The sequence below is a fragment of the Chamaea fasciata genome, unplaced genomic scaffold, assembly GCF_029207755.1.
Source record: "Chamaea fasciata isolate MVZ Bird 193981 ecotype frontalis unplaced genomic scaffold, bChaFas1.0.hap1 SCAF_2, whole genome shotgun sequence".
NCBI lineage: Eukaryota > Metazoa > Chordata > Aves > Passeriformes > Sylviidae > Chamaea > Chamaea fasciata.
This window is the reverse complement of record NW_027094087.1, coordinates 26,055,196-26,073,049: the sequence shown is the minus strand read 5'-3', so window position 1 is coordinate 26,073,049 and position 17,854 is coordinate 26,055,196. Positions and strand designations below refer to the sequence as shown.

At 49.3% G+C, this 17,854-nt stretch overlaps 1 protein-coding gene across 1 annotated transcript; it reads left to right on the top strand.

The window, feature by feature from the left end:
- Positions 1 to 5,278: 5,278 nt before the first annotated feature.
- On the top strand, positions 5,279 to 12,931 carry TRIM45 (tripartite motif containing 45). The gene is made up of 6 exons (XM_066177366.1): positions 5,279 to 5,604; positions 7,730 to 8,463; positions 9,466 to 9,595; positions 11,391 to 11,505; positions 11,720 to 11,846; positions 12,630 to 12,931. Exons 1-6 carry the CDS (start codon positions 5,279 to 5,281, stop codon positions 12,779 to 12,781), a joined length of 1,584 nt encoding a protein of 527 aa, XP_066033463.1. The 3' UTR covers positions 12,782 to 12,931.
- Positions 12,932 to 17,854: the final 4,923 nt, after the last annotated feature.

Sequence of the window (17,854 nt, the reverse complement as noted above, 5' to 3'; positions counted from 1 at the left end):
TAAACCTTGCCAAAAACATTTATGATGGAGGGCTAGAAAATGAAAATAATTTGCAATTTCCCACCACCTCCACCACAGCCTGTGACTTCCTGCTGTTCAGGCTGGGGTCATGCAATGTTCTGTGGCTAGAAATGAGCTGTCCCTGGGATGTTGTGGAAGTGTGTTTGCTGGAATGCTGAAGGCTCGTAAAGCTCAAGGCAGTGTGAGAAACTGCTAGTACAGGAACTTTTATGGGGGGTTGGTTTTTTGTCTGTTCTAGACCAAGAAACAAACTGCAACTGTTGCTGGAATTCGACTTATCAACTCAAACTTACCTGCTGCCTGATAAGCAGGCTGGCCTGTACCTGTCTGAAACAAAATGCTGAGTCTCATTAGATTGACATCTGCTCCTGCAGCAAGCTAGTCTTCCTGCACACCTGTTGCAGGCAATCAGATTTTATATTTTTGTATGTACATACATGCATAAAAGTATGTTTGGTCAGGCCTCACACTGACCACAAGTGTCATCTAAGTGAATTCCCTGCTCTTGCTGCCCTACAGTAAGGCCAGGTTTTTGTTCCTAGCTTTATCTCAGTGAAATACCCTACTGTAATATCCTTCTGTCTCTTCATCCTAGCAGAGAAGGGAAAGAAAAAAAAAATCCATTTGTCTTCTCAGCATCAGTATTAAGTGGGCACAGCACCAAGCCTGACAGAGTTCAAGAAGAGATAGGACAATAAATACTCTCATGTACATGGTGTGGTTCTTAGGGCTTTCCTGTGCAGGAATTCAGTGATCCTTGTGGGTCCCTTCCAACTCTGAGTACTCAATGATTCTATGATCTTTTGCATGTAGAAACTTACAGCCTTTCAGATCACTTCCCTTTCTCAAATATGGCTGAAGGGGAGCTAAAAAAGATTAATGGCCTGACATCACAAAGAACTTGCTTCCTCAGAAGAGCCTCCTTGGAAAAAATCCACTTTCATCTTCCCTTCAGAAAAGGCAGGCAGGATTCAGGAGAGATTAAAAAGAATATATATAGCAGCAGAAAGCTGAAAGTGGCAGCAGGTGGCTGGAAAGCTGCAGGGAGGAGGGGAAAGCAGGAATGTCTGGTCAGAAGCCACAGCAGGGGCAAGTCTGCACAAAGCCTGTGTCACTGGGAGGCTTGGCTGCAGCTGCTTTGGTCTTTAATGAGCTGCTGCCAACTGAAAGGGATAATGCTTGACCACTTCAAACTCCGTGTTTCCTGTTGCAAATCTGGAGGACAAGAGAGATCCACACAGCTCTTATGCTGCTTTCTTTCCGTTTCAGGTGTTACTACATCTCCATGCCCTATCCACTTCCTGTTTGCTATTTCAGGGTTAAGCCAAGCCCCTGTGTGATGACTGTGCACTTTCCATTAGTCAGTGAGTGGCAGAGGTTTAGGCTGTGTGCTGTTTGGCTGCCTTCCTCCATCACCTCTCCCAGGTCCCATTGCAGTGGCTGAAGTACTGCAGGAGCACAAGTTTGATATGTGACAGCAGCAGCAACTCACAAAAATATACTTTGAAGTCCAGCATGAAAATGAAGATGAATGGGCTTATGTTAAATGAGGTAACTTGAGATTCAGTTTTGGTTTGTCTCCAAAGCTCAACAGCAGCCTGAAGAGAAAAAGCTACTGTCAAATTTAAAAGAGAGAGTGTGTATGTGCAAAGGGAGATGAAGTGTTTCTCTGAAGAGTGAGGTCCCCTAGGAATGCTTTGTAGAAAATCTGTGGGAAATCCCAGGAGAGAAGTCCTCTCTCTCCGTCCCAAGTGGTGTTTCCAAGAAAGCGATCAATGTTGTCCTGCTGCAGCTGTCACATTCCCCTATGTGCCATCAGCTTGCAGAAATTTTGTCGTATGAGGCTTGGGGCAATTTACTTGTGTGTGTTTGAGGCCCAGCACAAGTAAAAGTTAAATGGTGCCTCCTTTTTAAAAAATCCATGGTTTTAAACTAAAAAAAGGAGAGATTTAGGTTAGATGTTGAGAAGAAATTCTTTATTCAGAGTGTGGTAAGTCCGTGGTCATCAGGCTCAATGAAGCACGTGATGGCTGGGGATGACACCAGCCTCTGTGCCTTACAGAAATGCTCCTCTCACCAGTCAAATGCCTCATCATTTCAAAAGCATCTTTAGCTGAATGAGGGAGAGATTCTGTCTAAATTGGGAGATGTTTGTAAATCCTTTGTTGGATTTTCTGGAGAAGGTTAATACAAAGGGGAAGAGCTGTCAGCTGGGTAGCTGGAAACTGTGGAAAAAAATACACCCAGACCAAGCCTGGCAGCTGTGCCACGTTCAGAGAAGTCTCTGAAACACAGTAGCTCCCAGGGCTGACAAATTCAGAGCAAAACTGGACTTGCTGGTCAACAGGAAAGAGTACGTTCTACTTGTCTTTTCTTTGTAAATTCCCCAAATAACTCATTTTCCACACTCCTCTGGCTGCCATCAAGTTAAGCTCTGGCACTTAGACAGGTTCTCGGGTTTCTGTCAACAAGTCATCATGGACTTTTCTGCAGTCCTGTTCACTAATGATTTCCATTTCACCACTTTTTTCAGTTTGTTTCTCATGGCAGGATATCCAGAAACAACTCCCTGAAATTATCAGAGTAAATAGGGACAGGAAAGCATGAGGCCTCCAGTTCAAAATGTAATGAATGGGCTATACCCACACTGCCTGCAGAGTCTAGGAAGGAAATTACGCTTTAAAGATTTTTTTGAACGTGCTATAAAAAGTTTTACCAATATTCTTTCAGAAAAATATAAACGGGAAAGCAGCATAAAGCTTTCCCTAGCAGAGGCTAATTAGGAGATACAATAGAAGTATTTGTCAGAAGTCCTTAACGAGAAGGGGAAAGGAAACAAATCTTCCATATCTCAGTGTAATGATCTAGTGCTTAATGATAGGAAATAAGAAGCAGATAAACAGGAAAAAGAGGAAGGAGCTGGCAGTGAAACTAAGGTGAGTAAAGAACAGATCACCCAGAGCAGCTACTCTGGGAGGCTCTGATAGACATCAATAACAATAGGGGTAGGAAAACAAGTTTAAAGAGGACATCGTTTCAAGTGAATCTTGAAACAAATGAGAATAATTAGCCATCCATCAACTCTTGCTAAGTTGATGCGAAAGGAAAACATTGGCTTAATTTTAATGACATTTTCATTGCTTCATTTATGTTCTATGTTCACTATGCTCCTTTATTGCCCTCCAGTGTATATAAACACACTGGTTTTCTCATCTGTAAATTTCGATCAGTTATGAAGCAAACTGAATAATCCAACACAGGAGAGGGTCTCTCTCACTTCTTGCAGTGCTTTGCAGACCAATGTGCTTAATTGAAGATATTCACAGAGCTCCAGTTTACATGTCCACAATTTAGGATGTAGTGACACAGGGCTGACTGACAGTACCCAAGAAAACAATATTACAGGGAAAGTAACCAAAGTCAATCATGAGTTTGTACTAATGCAGCTCCAGTTTTGCAGGTCACTGGGTTAGTTTTTTGGGGTTTTTTTCCCCTGCATTTTTGCTTTTCCTTTCTTTCCCCAATTCTCACAGGGCTCCCTTGATGACTTCCTCCAGCCCATTTAACCACAACTTCCTCTAATCACCCCAAGAGTGCTCCCGCTTTGTGCTGGCAACTCATAAATACATTACTCAGCAGCGATCTGTGCCCCAACCTGATCAGTGGCAGGGCAGGTGATCAGATCAGCTGGGCTGGATCCTCAGATTTCCTCTGCCACTGCAAGTCATGGCTTATTCCACCATCTCTGCAGCGATGGAAGACCCTGCTGTTCTCTAGGTAGCTCACCTTTTCTGCACAAAGGTGACATTATGACTCTTCCTCTGTTTTCTTCCCACACCCACGTTTACAGGCCCATTTACTATTCTTTCCTCCAGCATGATTAAAAGAATCAGTCTTTCTTTGTGACAATATTGAACATTGTTATCAAGTCATCTTGTCTCACAATTACTGCAGCTTTTATCCTCTCTAACCTCCATAACTACTGCACTTGCTAATAGGTAATCTGGAGAAGGCTGTTGGAACATCTTTCTTCTTGTGATTGGCTTTGAGGTTGTAAACATTTCATCATGACCTAAAACTTTGATCTTGTATTACAAGATAAAAGACACAGAACTGTCTGAGTGTGTCAGAAGAAGATGATTTCTGTGTTAAGCCATTGGGCATCAGAGTGGCATAAACATCTGTTACAGAGGAAATGTTTACCTGTGTTATATGCAGGTATTAAGTACTTATCTACTGCTCTGTAAATGGACTCTCTGGTTCTAAAAACAAAAAGCTGACTGGAGATCTTCCCGGTTGTTGATTTTTGACTTGAGGAACTGAAACTCCAGAAGCCTCAAATGCTCTTCACATTACATTGGTATTCAAAAAGGCCAGCAGGATGGGACAGGTAAGAAGGTAGTGAATGTCCTGGGAAAACTTACGGAGAGGCTGGTAAAAAGGTCAATTATTAAGGGCTGAATGTGGTACATTCACTGGCGGACACTTTATAGAAAAGAGCATTTTCAAAACAAGGAAAATTAGTTTCAGTCTTTGAAGAGCTTACACATTAGACTGATAAAGGCAACCGTGTAGATGCCATCAAAGTCCAAGGGGCATCATGCAGGGCTTCACTGACGCTGGGCTTTCCAAGCCTGCCTTTTGCAGTCTTCCTAACTGCCAGGTGCAGTGAATGAAGACAGGCAGCAGCCCCTCCCGGCGGGCAGTCGCAGGGAAGCCCGGCTGCCTTGCGCCGTTCCAGTTAAAGTTTCACCGCTCTCGCTCAGCAGTGCGGCGAGTTCTCTCTCCAGTGATCCGAAGGAAAAACTACCAAGGCCCGAAGGCATCCAGCAGACCGACAAAGAGGCCAGTCAGGCGGCAAACCTGGCAGTTTTGAACTGGAAGGAGTGGAAACACGATCTGTCGGCGGTGCGGTGGGAAGGGGCCGTTTCCCACACAAGCGGCGGAGACAATTAACCCCGCACGTGCCAGAGGAGGGGAGCAGCGGGCCCGTCCCTCCGCGCCTCGCTGAGGGACACGAGGACAAAGGCGTCTTCCAGACCCCCTCCGGCCGCCTTTCCCGAAGGAGGAGCGGCGGGCAGGACAGCAGCAGCAGCAAGCAGCAGGGTCCCCCGGCAGCCCCCGCCCCTCACAGCGCGGCCCCCGCGCTCCTCACGGCGCGGGCGGCGCCGGCGCGGGGAAGGACCCCGCGCTGTGGGGCGGCGCGAGGCGTTCCCGACGGGAATGCTCGGCGGAGCTCCCGTGAGGGGTTGCCGGCATGTCGGGACCGCGCTGCCCGCAGTGCGCCCAGCCCTGCGCGTCGCCGCGGCTGCTGCCCTGCCTGCACTCGCTGTGCGAGCCCTGCCTGCGGCGCCTCGGGCCGCCGGAGGGCCCGCCGGGCGCCGCCCGCCCCGTCCTGTGCCCGGTGTGCGACGCCGAGCTGTCGCTGCCGGCCGGCGGCGTGGGGCAGCTCCCCCCGGACTGCCTGGCCCGGAGCCGAGCCGGGGCCGCGGCCGGGTGCGACCTCTGCGCCGACGGGGCGGCGGCCGGGCGGTGCCTGACCTGCGGCGTCCGCCTCTGCCGCTTCTGCTGCCGGGCGCACAGGTGAGGGGCGGCCCGGGCGGGGACACCGGGACACCGCGGCTGGGGGGCGGCGGGCAGGGCGAGCCAGAGCGAGAACTGGCGCGTCTTCCCGGTTTTTCGCCACCCCTCACCCACTCCTGCCTGGAGGATGCTCTGTACTCAGGTGGGGACAAGCAAGCTGCTAGCATAGAATCGTAGAATATCTGGAGTTGGAAGGGCCCCACGAGGATCATGGAGTCCTGGCCCAAGACAGCCCCAGGAATCCCCATGTGCCTATGAGTGTTGTCCAAACTCTTCTTGAAGTTCTTGGGAATAGGTCCATCAACCGTGTTATTGGCCATTAAATTCAAAATCAAGCCACCCTTTGCCTGTAATGGTGTCCACATGCTGGTTGGCATCTCAGTTTAGTACCACTGAGCAACAGGCATGGGTATGGGCAGGTGCTAGCAGGACAGGAGCTTCACGTGCTGTACTGTCCGACTTTGGAAAAGACACATCTTCCAAAGGAAAATGGGGAAGTTGCTGCTCTGCCTCTCTCCACCTCCAGGATCATACACTGTGTGTATGTGTAAAGGCACCCTTTAGGCAAAGTGAAAGGAGATTTGTGGAAGTCCTGCCTAGTGTGGTTGCTACCTGCTGATGATCAACACACGTGCTTGCCTGCCACGTGTTATAGAATTATTGTAGAAAGAAGATGTAACTGCAGCAGTTGGGAGTCGAAGAGGAGAGGGGTGCAGTGACCTGTAAGCCAGGCAGAGGTCAGTCAGCACTATAAAAGAAAAGTGATGGAAAGCCTGAATGGCCTTCTGAAGCAAGGAGGTGACAAGCAGGATCAGAAAAACACCCGGCAGCACAAGCCAGGGAAGTCTCAGCCTGGGTTAAGCAACTCACCCTGTTCCCTCCACGTTTGCTGCTCCTTTCTGCTTGATTAGCACATTCTTTCCCCAGAAGGAACTGAGACATATTCCTCCCTGCCCTGCCCGCCTGCACATACTGGTGCCTGCGGGGAAAATGGTTTAGGCTCTTAGTTACCTTTCCACTTCGGGTGTAATTTTCAGCATACCGTTCCGATTAGCTAATGCCTCGTACCCCATGGAGCTGCTGGAGAGTGATAAGAGACCTTGAATAGCAGCCTGCTGCTCTGCCAGGAATAACTGCAGAAGGGAGAAAGCAGCAGAAAATTTGTCCCTGTGTACCACTTCCTGTAATATTTACTCCTATCATTTTTTCACCCCACTGGCATCTACAGACTCTCACTTGATTTAGTTGAAGTCAGAGCAGAACAAGGACTAAGGAAACCATTTGGAAAGGATTTCCTGGTGTGTAGGGAAGGTTTCTATGGTTCTGAGTGCCATGGTTGTGCTCCCTGGAACAAATGAGAGATCTTAGGCTGAAGTCACGCAACATTGGAAGGCTTTGAAAATGTGGGGGATCCAAGGGAGGTTGGTGGGAAGCAAAAGGAGGAGCATAAGAGCCTGTGGTGAGGTTGCTTTGTGTTACCAGAGCAACTCTGCAGAGCTTGGTCTCTGGAGTTCCTCTTGGCCTATGGCTTGGAGCTCCCATTGCAACTGCCACCAGTCATAAGTGCAGGAGACAAGTAAGGAGAGGGGGGTTTTGCATCCTTCTCAATAACTGCCTCCAGTGTCCAAAATAGCAGAGAATGGAAATAATTTATTGCTGCCCTGTGACACTGTAGATGTCTGGGTTATAACAGGTTCTTCTTGTCCCATCCTTGGCTTCTTCTGAGCAGGACCTAATCTGGCAACCAGAAGGAAACCGAGTTTGACTTTTGGAATATTAAATGTTTTACTCTTTGACTGTCCTCTGGCAGTGGCCTGAACTAGATTTTCTCCTAAGGGATATTAGAGTTCACTTGCCTTGTGTCTGAAATCAGTGCTGACCATGCAGTCAGGGAGGCTCGGGGAACTTGAGAGCAGCCCCTAAGGAGGAGGGGCTCCACATGAAGGAGGAACTCGCTCTAGTTCTCAGGAGAACACAAGTCCTTGCAGGGAATTTCAGTGGAGACAGTAGGGAGCAATGCACATTATGACTTGCAGCCTGTTGCAAATAGGCATTTACAAAGGCTCTCAGTTTTTGTGTTTTGTATCCAACATGCATAAAGTGATTGATGTTTGCTCCTGCCTAGGAGACAGAAGAAAACGGCCTCCCATGCTGTGACAGAGCTGGAGAGCACCAAGGATTGCAGCCCGGCTGGGAGGCCTCTCCTGTGCCCATCCCATCCCACAGAGGAGCTCCAGCTGTTCTGTGAGCAGTGTGACCAGCCCGTGTGCCGGGAGTGCCTTCTGGGCAGACACCGTCAGCACCCCTGTGACTTCGCTGGCAACGTCATCCACAGGCATGGGGACGCCCTGAGGGAGCTGCTGAGGAGCAGCCAGCAGCACATGGACACCCTGGAGGATGTGCTGAGCCAGGTGGAGGAGATGGGCAGGGCTGTCCGCAGTCGCGCTGAGGCTGTGGCCGCAGAGATCTGCCTGTTTGCCAGGGGCTACGTGAAAGCGATTGAAGAGCACCGGGACCGGCTGCTGAAGCAGCTGGAGGACTTGAAGGTGCAGAAGGAAAACCTGCTGCACTTGCAGAAGGCCCAGCTGCAACAGCTGCTGCTGGACATGAGGACGGGCGTGGAGTTCACAGAGCACTTGCTGACGAGCGGCTCCGATGTGGAGATCCTCGTCACCAAAGAGGTGGTGTCCAGCCGTCTGACAAAGCTCAACAGCACTGCTTACAGCACCCAGCCCAGCGTGGATGACAGGATCCAGTTCTCCCCCCACGAGAAGGCGGGGCAGTGTTGCGGCTATGAAGTTTTTGGGGCCATTCTCAATAAAGTGGTTGATCCAGCCAGATGTACCCTGCATGGGGAAGGTAATGGGGTGCTGTACAGCAGCTGAATGGGAGTGCACTGCTCCCTGAAGTCTCCTCTCTGCTCTCTGTACCCACATGGTGTGCAGCTTCTGGCACTGTTGGCTCCCTGCTGTCCAGGCGTTGACCAGGGGCAGAGGTAGAGGCCCAGCAGAGGCTGCATTGCCTGCCTGTGGGAACTGTGCTGGGCAGGGAGCCAGGCAGCTTTTCTCATCCAGATGTGCAGAGCATATGGCACTGCCCTCCTCACCATCACCAACCTCGGCATGGGGCTGAGGCGCGAGGAGGGCTCATTCGGGATGGGAACAGCACCTGCAATAGCAGGACATGATGATTAGCTGGTGGTCCAAGCTGTTCTGCAGCATGAACCCAGGCAGATCCCCTTTAAGGCTGAGTAAGTTTTTCCCATTACAGATTCTGCTGAGATTGCTGTAGGAATACCTGGCAATACCTTGATGGTTTTATGGATATTTGCTCACTAAGGACTTGAAGCTGGGCTACCAAACAGATAGTGTTCAGACCATCCCACAAAGCACAGCCAACTCTGGTCAGTAATGGTCTGTGCAGAGCAAATGAGACAGACTCAGGGCTTGTTCTGTCCCTTCCTTGCCAAACTGTAGGTGTTGAGTTCTCTGGGGCACAGTGGGGTGCTGTTCCTTCTTCCTCTGTCTGGGTTGATGCATGGTGCATCTTGAGGCCTTCTGGGAAGCTTCCAGCTGGGCTTAGAGTAACAGGCAAAAAGACCCCCATGATCTGTACAGATCTCTGGGCTTAACCTGCCAGACATCTCTCAGAACCTATGGCTTCTGCTCTCTCCTGATACCCAGTCGTATGTTGACTTTTCCCTGTGAGTGAAAGGAGCTGTACACCCCAGAAGCAAAGTCCTGGCTCTGCTCTGATGGGGTTGCAACTCTGCAAAACAGGTGGGAGGTGGCAGTCATGGCCTGACTTGAACCCTTTGTAGTTCTGTTTCTTTCTGGTGTGGTGTTTTGTTTTTTTCCCCAGATCTCCACAGTGCCCGTCAGAACCAGCTGAGTGGCTTTACCCTGCTGTGCAAGGACACTACAGGGGAGCGCATGGGGCGGGGAGGAGAGGCTGTGCGGGTCACCATCACCCACAAGAACAAGAGGGACTGGTGGGTATTTCACCCAGGACATCCCTGGTCACTGGCTTAGCCTTTCTGCCTCCCCTGTCCTGGCTCCCTGCTTGCTTAGGAGGGTGGGAGGATGTGCTCCAGCATATGGGTCAGAACCTGTAGAGGAAAAGGCACTACTCTCTTTCCTGCAGTGCTTCCTACTGCTTGTGTTTGGCTGGACAGTGATTGCTGAGATTTGTATTAAGTCTTTGAGTGATTTGGGCTTCTTAAAGGATTCAGCTCCTTGTGTGTGTTGCTAGGCACGGTCAGAGGGAGCTGTTGTTCCTTCTCACTCCTCCCACCAGACACCTGGGGCTCCTGCTTTTCCTAACACCTAATAAGTCATTGCAACCCCTGTATGATAGTCTCAAGTCAGGCAGAGAGTTCACCAACCCCACAAGCCTCTGACAGCTGATGGAAATGCCTTCTTCACGTTCTGGAGAGAGGATCTGTGTTGTGCTTTCATCCCTTTTCCTGTAGTTGCAGGCACTGAGTACTTTAACATGTTTGAAGGTTTCCTAGCAAAACCAGGAAAGGCTGCACTTGGACTCCTCTGTGTTTCCACAAGGAAAATGACCAACCAGAAAAAAATTATAACCGTTTCCAGACTACACTTGTCACGAAAGAGCAGCCATGCACAAAAGCAGACCCAGTTGGGGGTTAGTTCTTAAGAAAAATATCTATTGTTTTATAATAGGTGGAACTGAATGCCAGCATTAATTTGTTCCAGGAACACTCATGATGGGATGACCTGATGGAAAAAAGGGACAGGATGCTAAAACCCTTTGCTATATTGACAAAGCACACAGAAGCAGTGCTGGCTGCACAGATGCTTATCAATAGAGCATCATTGTCCGAGAATATTGTTCCAGTGTGCCTTCCTTCCATGAGTGCACCTATGGTGTAGGAAGGTGTGTGCCTGAAGGATTTCTGGATTTCTGTTGGTAGGCTAGAGGTCGCTGTGTCCACAGTAACTCTGTTTCTTGCTCTTGCCTGTATGCAGTTGCTAGACGGGTTGCTGAAAGCTGTCTGGCTTTGCTTTGAGGCACATCAGCTGCAGAAGAGCATGAAGCATCGCCACACAGTTCATGGCAGGAAATTATGTAGGCAGCTGTATTGATGTGAAGTGTTGGGGGTGGGGAATACAGATTATAAACTGTCATGTCATGGGGCCCAGGAGACTAATTAGTGGGGATTAGAAAGAACACCTTCCTCTATGCAAGGCTGCCTGATAATTGTCTGTGGAAAGCTTTCCATCTTTCTGTGGAGCAGGCAATTTATCCTGGAGTAACCAGCTGAGGCTTTCTTTCTAGCACTCTGTTCACCAGGGTTCCGTGTGAAACACAGTGAGCTTCACTGCAAAAAGGGAGAGTTTACCAGCAGGGACCTAGAACTCCTCAGCATGGAAGGGAAAAGTTGGGGTCAGTGCACTTGGGACAGTGGTTAAAGTGATTCAAACCAAGCCTGTTATATCCTTTCTTCTTAATGGGTTTTTCTGGAGGTAACTGTATGCTGAAGCTGTGAATTTACCCCATTTCCGTGGGCTCTTATCTGATGGGATAATCTGACTTGTAAGTGTGCTGTGTGTCATCTTCTGCCTTTTTGGTGTGCAGGTTGCTACAAATACTTGCAGTGCAACTGGCTTTGTGAGACTTCCTTTGTATGGTAATTGCAGCTTCCAGTAGCAGAGGTGTGTGAAAGCCACTCTAGGCCAATCTAGGCCAAACCGTGGTTTACATTTAAAGCAATTTTCTGCCAGTCACTAACCTCTTGGATTTCTCTCCACTGTTCACAGTGCAGTCAAGCCAACAGTGTGTGATAATGGTGATGGGACCTACTGTATTTCCTACATCCCTGAGGAGCCAGGCTTGTATGCTGTCTGCGTCTGTGTGAAAGGGCAACATGTGCAGGTAGCATTTCTTGTTTCTCTTGCACCGCTTCTTCCTTACCTACTTTTCTTAGTATTTGTTTTAAACCTGTCTAAGGATTACTTCTACCGCGTAGCAGTTTTAGGCTGGGCTTAGTGATCTGTGGCTGACAGGGTCACCCAGATGGTGTCTGAGAATGCAGACACATCCGACAGCTGGCACTGCAGCAGCCTCTCTGTTTGCTTGTCCTCTGCAGGGCTCTCCCTTCACTGTGATGGTGAGGCACAAGTTCCGTGAGCACCAGGGGGTGTTCCACTGCTGCACGTTCTGCTCCAGTGGGGGCCAGAAGGCCGCTCGCTGTGCCTGTGGTGGGACCATGCCAGGTGGGTGCTCAGCTCTCCCCTCGCTGCTGGGATCAGGAGGGTTTGTTGCATTAGCTCCTCCCTAGTGGATAGAGGTGAGAGGAGATGCTCTCACCTTGGACATCCATCAGAAATGTGGTAAATTGTGCATACACATGTTCTGGTGGGGTGACTGCAGCAGGGAGAAATGCAGCAGGACACATGAAGGGTCTTTGTGGCACATCCCAGACAGAGACCTGAGCCAGCTGTGCACGGGGTGGGGCAGGGCACCTCAGCCTTTCAGCCCTTCTGAGTGAGGCTGAGCAGCATTGCACCTCCAGTGTTCCTGTTCCAGTGCTGGCATGTTGGGAGCTTGTGGGCTGTGTTACACCGTGACCAACTCTGCAGAAGCCTCACTCCATGGTTAGGACAAGAGTTCAACTACCTTACTTGTTTAATCCCAACCATCTTCCCTGTCCTTCATCTGCATGTGTCATCACAGGTTTTATGTGTTTTTAGGACAGAACTGACCTCTTGTTTTTTCTATGCTTAATCTGTATCCTTGGCCATAGCCACAGGCAGCTGGCATGGGGTTCTGGATGCCCATGTATCACTTTATTCAACAGGCAAGGGGACAGAAATCTTCAGCTTTCCCCAGCTATTGAGATGAGTTGTTCTTTCTTTATGGGGCCTTGGCAATTTTGGCTTTGAATATGCTGTGTTCTCATCAGTACATTTTAGAGAAGTCCTGGGGCCAGAGCCTATAACACACTGAAATTTTCTGTTCCACTTTGGGTTGAGCTACTGGTGTCTCTTCTCTTGCAGGTGGGTACCAAGGCTGTGGCCATGGACACAAAGGTCACCCTGGCTGCCACCACTGGTCGTGCTGTGGACAAGTGAAGGAGAGCTCAGAGTGTTTGTGTGGGCCACCCAGTGACACCTCACAGAGGAGTTTGCTCAGGACAGTGGCACTCTGAGCAGCCAGGTGAGCTCCTGTGAGTCCAGGGCACTGCTGCTGGCTGCTCCAGGAGCACAAATGATCCATGAGGATCCGTATGATCGATCCCTGCATAGCCTTGCTGCCAGCGAACAGCGTGATGGGTGTGAGTTGAGGATGGGGGGAGGGTGAGGGTAATAAAGATGTGCCTTATGTTCCACCCATGGGTGTGTATGCAAAGTTACTTTGTGCTCAAACAGGAGCAAATTCTGGGAATTGTACTGCAGCCTTTGCTTCTGAGGATTTGTAGCCTGTGGGGACATGCTCCAAGGTGAAACTGAGTCTGAGCAGTTACCTCACAGGAGGGTCAAGCTGTGTCCTATTCTGCAGGGTCAACAGCCTCTGCTGTCCTTCTTGATGAGGTTAAAGCTGCTCATTGGGGCACATTCCAAAGGGTTTGTGGTCATGCCTTGGAAAGGCTTGACAACCTGAATATGGCTTCTGCCTCCCCATTGCATATGCATCTGGATTCCAGCCTTGGATGTGTGCACATAGCACAGTCATGCTTCTGGGAGCTGTTCTTTGTTTGCAACTCCTACACTTCCTCCAGGTAAACTGTAGTCTCATTATACCCTGACTGCAAAGTAGGGGCAAGGCAAGTTGGTAACATATTTGGAGGAAGGCCCAGAAAACCTCATGGCACTGATAGGAACAGGAATCAGAGTGGAATCAGAGGAATCATTCACCTGGTCTGTATGTTCTCCACGGAGATGATGTGGGACACAGTGCTGCTGGGGGTGATGTGGGAGCAAAGGGAGTGCCCAGCTCACCAAGGGCAGATCTGGGGGCAGTTTGAGCATCAGTAGGAGTCATAGACACAAGTTTGCAATTGTCCGTCCTGAACTGAAGCACAGGAGATGGAACACAGCAAAACCCCTGGATCTGTCTTGTGCAACCTTGGCAAGGCACTTCCCAACCCATAGTTGGGGAAATGGCATCTGTGATGAGGAAGAAGAGGCACTTCCCTGGAAGGGCAGTTGCCACCCTGCTGCTTGCCTGGGTGAAGCAGACACCCTGAATACCTTCATTTACAAAACACACTTATGTCATTGATGCTGGGAACACCACTGCCCTGAGGGTAACCTTGCCAGTGGGTGTGTGTGGCTAGGGGCTCCTAATTCTGCCTGAGGAGCTGGGCACAAAGGTCCCACTGTTGGTCACTGAGGGAGAGGAATGCTGCTCCACTGTCAACAGCAAGGACTGGATCTTTCTTTCTGCATTGTGACAGCTGGCTTGTAAATGGCAGAAGCCTGCACTGTCTGTTTGCTTGCTCAGCCTTAGAAGTCTCTCATTTGTTTCTCTTACAAAGCCAATTTTGGATCTTCTTCCCACCAAAGGAGATAGATATCCTTATGCAAATGCTGGTTATAGTTTTCCATTAATCATTCAGAAAGCTTCCCTGTCAAACAATCAGGGAAGGCTAGGCAGTTTAAATCTCCAAGCTGCTAAGTCTGAAGTTTCAAAGTGAAAGTTTAGTTTGAGTTAACCTTTAATGGAACAAATAGTAACTCGTTCTCATCCTTGCTATGTACAGAGTCAACGCTCAGTGCAGAATGTGATGTCTAATTTTTTGTGTCTTTCTAATTCATGCTCCCCACCGCACTAGCTGTGTTGTTTTTTCTCAGAGCCTCCATGCTGTCTTGCAGAGGGAACACATAAGGACAGCACTACCTTCTAGGCATAAATTTCTGACTAAAAACATCTTAGTCCTCTCAGACAGAGGACTCTTTGTGTTAGGTATCCCTTACACACCCTGTCGCTGACGTTTTCCAAGAATCTGTTTGTCAGAATTACACCATTGAAATTTAAACCCTTCAAGGAACTGCAGCTCTCCATTTGACATGGGCACAGCAGTTTTTGGGCAGCTTGGGTCAGGCCCTGGTATTGATTTTTTTTCTTTTTGTTAGACTTGAAGGCGCAGTTGGTCCCAGGGATTAGGAAATACTGGCCAGCTACCACTGTGTCCTTGGTGTTTGTTGTGCATGAGGATATCTTGAAGAGCCATCTTGATAAAAGTCATTTAATGACCTTAGTCACTTTGCGAGGAGGGGGCTAAATCAGAGTGTCCTCCCATTATTTGCCAGCAGCCTTTGCCTTCAGTCTTTCATAATTCAGAGTGCTTTGCAAATGAATACATCCTTCTGATCTGCTGGAGTCTGACGCTGGACCCCAACAACCATTCCCAAGATAGGCTTCCAGTGCTCTGTTGGTAAACAGCTGGGTCAGGGGGTGCATTAGGAACTGTAGTTAGTCTGCTGGGCTAGATTATGTTATTTCTGTCCAGCTGGTCCTTGAAATAATAAAGGTATTTTCAAGACAGACATTAATGCTGTGCTAACAGAACTGCACTGGTAGATATTGTTTTTGTTTTTGTTTTGGAAAAAAAAAGAACATGGGGAGGGGCTTTGGAAGTCAAGAGAAGAGGATTTACTCCCTCGATAGGGAAAGCAGTGTAGCTGGGAGAGAAACCACGAAGAACAAGAGACTGTGGAAAACCTGGAAGGTTGCCTGGAGTCTGAAAGACTCCAAGTAGGGTGCTTCCAGAGTCAGGCTCAGGCTAAGGTATCTCTGCTTTGAGAGGCAAAGCATGCTGGTGACACAATTGCACTTGTGCCTGTTTCATGAGTGACTATTTGGTCCCAGAAGATCTCAGGAGCAGAGCAGATTCTGGTGCATATGGGCTTCTTCTTTTTGCCGTAGCAGAAGGTTGTTCACAGGGGTGCACTGATGGGAATGCCATGTCAGGACAGATCCACATGCAGTTTGTGGAGAACAAACTTTGTGTGTTTGCAGCCCAGGGTGGCTCAGCCCCTCCCTCTTTTGAGAGGTGAGGGCTTGTTCTGAGTGCTGCTGCTTCCAGCTTTCCTTCACAGACAGGTGAGGCTGAGGACAGATATTGCCAGTAAGGCAGTGTCAAGTTCTCCTCCTTCCAGATCACTAGTGTTCTCATTTGTGGTGCTTCTCAAGCTCCTCTTGACATCGTTACAGATGTGGGATCATAAGGGTGGAAAGATATCCTACATTTTGGGTCAAACCCCAAGAAAAGCTTTCATCTCTTTCAGCTTGCTGGCTGCCTACACTTCTGTGGAATGCTCTGTCAAACTTGGCTGCTGGGCAGCTTGCCACAAGCCCATCTTCTCCTTCATGAGAGTTCCCACAGCATTCCAGTGACACTGAAATGAGGCCTGAACTTCCCATAAGCAGGGGAACTCTTCTGTAGGGTACCAGCTACTGGGCCCAGCAAAGCTGGTAGCAGCTTGTGCCTGCTGTTGTCTTCTCCTCAGTGAAGGCAGCTGATGTGTCCCAGGTGTTCACCAGCTCTCACAGACCATGTGGGACCAGATCCTGCTGTCAGATTTGGTTGACTTTGCTAATAAATTCAAGATTGGTAAGAGCTGGGCAGATTGGGCAGTCACAGACCCTTGGTTTCTTTGGGAAGTATCCTGAACACATCTTGGGGTTTTTTTGCAGTATGAGCATAGAGACAGGAGCAGGGTCCAGCATGAGCTGCTCAGAAATGAACGTGGTGTTGCCCTGGTCCTACTGGGGCTGCCTGTGCCTGAGAAGCAAACGTGTTTTTCCAGCATGGAAGTAACCTGATTGTTGACTGTGCAATGTGGTGTGCTGTGGCTGACCTGGAGTTAACTGGAGCAGAAAGGGGACGCCTTGTCTGCCCACTACACACGTACCTGTAAATCAGGTGTCACCACAGCCATTAATCAAGTGTTACCAAGGGCAACAGGATATTTCTTGATGTGCATTTCCCACCAGGCCACTGTGGCCTAGAGCTATTCTTAGCTTCTTGTACTGTACTGCTAAATTATGAGAGGCTTAATAATCAGCAGAATGCTGACAAATAATGATGATTTTTTTTCCAGATAATCGTCACTGACCAGTGTTGATTGCTCTTGATTTTAACCTCTGGTTATTGCAGAGAAAGATGGCTTTTTTAGGTGCTAGATCGTTCCCAGTTCCTCTGGGCATCCTCAGCTCTGTGTGGGAAAGCTGTTCACTCCTACTAACCATCCAAACTTGTTGGAGATAGCTATAGACTGTCAAAAATCCCCTTTTTCCCATCCTCCCTGGAACACAGTCCAGATGTAGATGTCAGGATATGCATCTGCTTCCAGCCTCATCCGAGGCCAAGCCCAGAGGGAAAGACCTTCAGGGTCTTGCAGGTGCCAGTTTCTTTCCTTTACATGCTCCAAAGTGCACCACACTGGCAGACTTGAGAGCAGCAGGAGCTGGCCTGGGGGAGCAGAGGTGGTTTGGCCTGAAGGAGTTCAGTGGGATTAAGCAGCAGTCAGAAAAGGGGCTGCTGCCAAACCTGTGTGGCTCTGAGAGCATTGCTGAGCTCATCGGAACCTTGTTGCACAGCACAGAGAGGCAGGGGAAACCTACAGTGCAAATGGGGCCAGGAGCGGGACCCGCAGGTGGGACCTCTCTGCCCAGTGCCAAGAAAGTCTTTGGAGATTTTTGTAGGAAGACCTGAGCTAGTCCTGGTTATGACACAGCCCCTCAGTGATGGGTAAGCTGCAGATCTCTCTGCACTTGTGCACTCTAACCCCAGGATTAGCTGGCTACCAAACCACAAGCTGTGCTAATTTTTGTCTTAAATAAGACATGTTTCTTAAATGGGTGTGTAGGAGGTCTCTCCTGTTCCCCAGTGTCTAACCAGGCCTCCCTGCTTATGACTGCCCTGGGCAGGGGGGAGTTGAGATGCTCAGTGTTTCCTCATTCCTGAGAGTTCAGTGCTTGGGCTCACCACTCCTTAGCTGCATTCAGTTATTTAAGCAGGACAGTTTGGGAGGATATATCATGCAATGGACAGGGGCTGTGCTGAACAGTGTGGGACCTTCAGGCACCTGGTGTTGGACTTGTCTCCGTGGATGCTGTGACCATGGCATCCCAAGGCCAGGTCATTTTCTGGAGGTATGGTACTATCTGCACTTGCCTTGGCAGAGGGGAGGGAGGGAATTGCATTTTTCAGACTCTTGGAATGTATTACCCTGCTGCCAGGAGCTCTCAAGACAGCAGTTCTTTGCAGCTTGAA

Coding starts and splice junctions, on each gene's coding strand:
- TRIM45 (XM_066177366.1), top strand. CDS start 5,279: ATGTCGGGACCGCGCTGCCCGCAGTGCGCCCAGCCCTGCGCGTCGCCG. Junction 9,596..11,390: donor CACAAGAACAAGAGGGACTG/GTGGGTATTTCA, acceptor CACTGTTCACAG/TGCAGTCAAGCCAACAGTGT. Junction 11,506..11,719: donor TGAAAGGGCAACATGTGCAG/GTAGCATTTCTT, acceptor TGTCCTCTGCAG/GGCTCTCCCTTCACTGTGAT.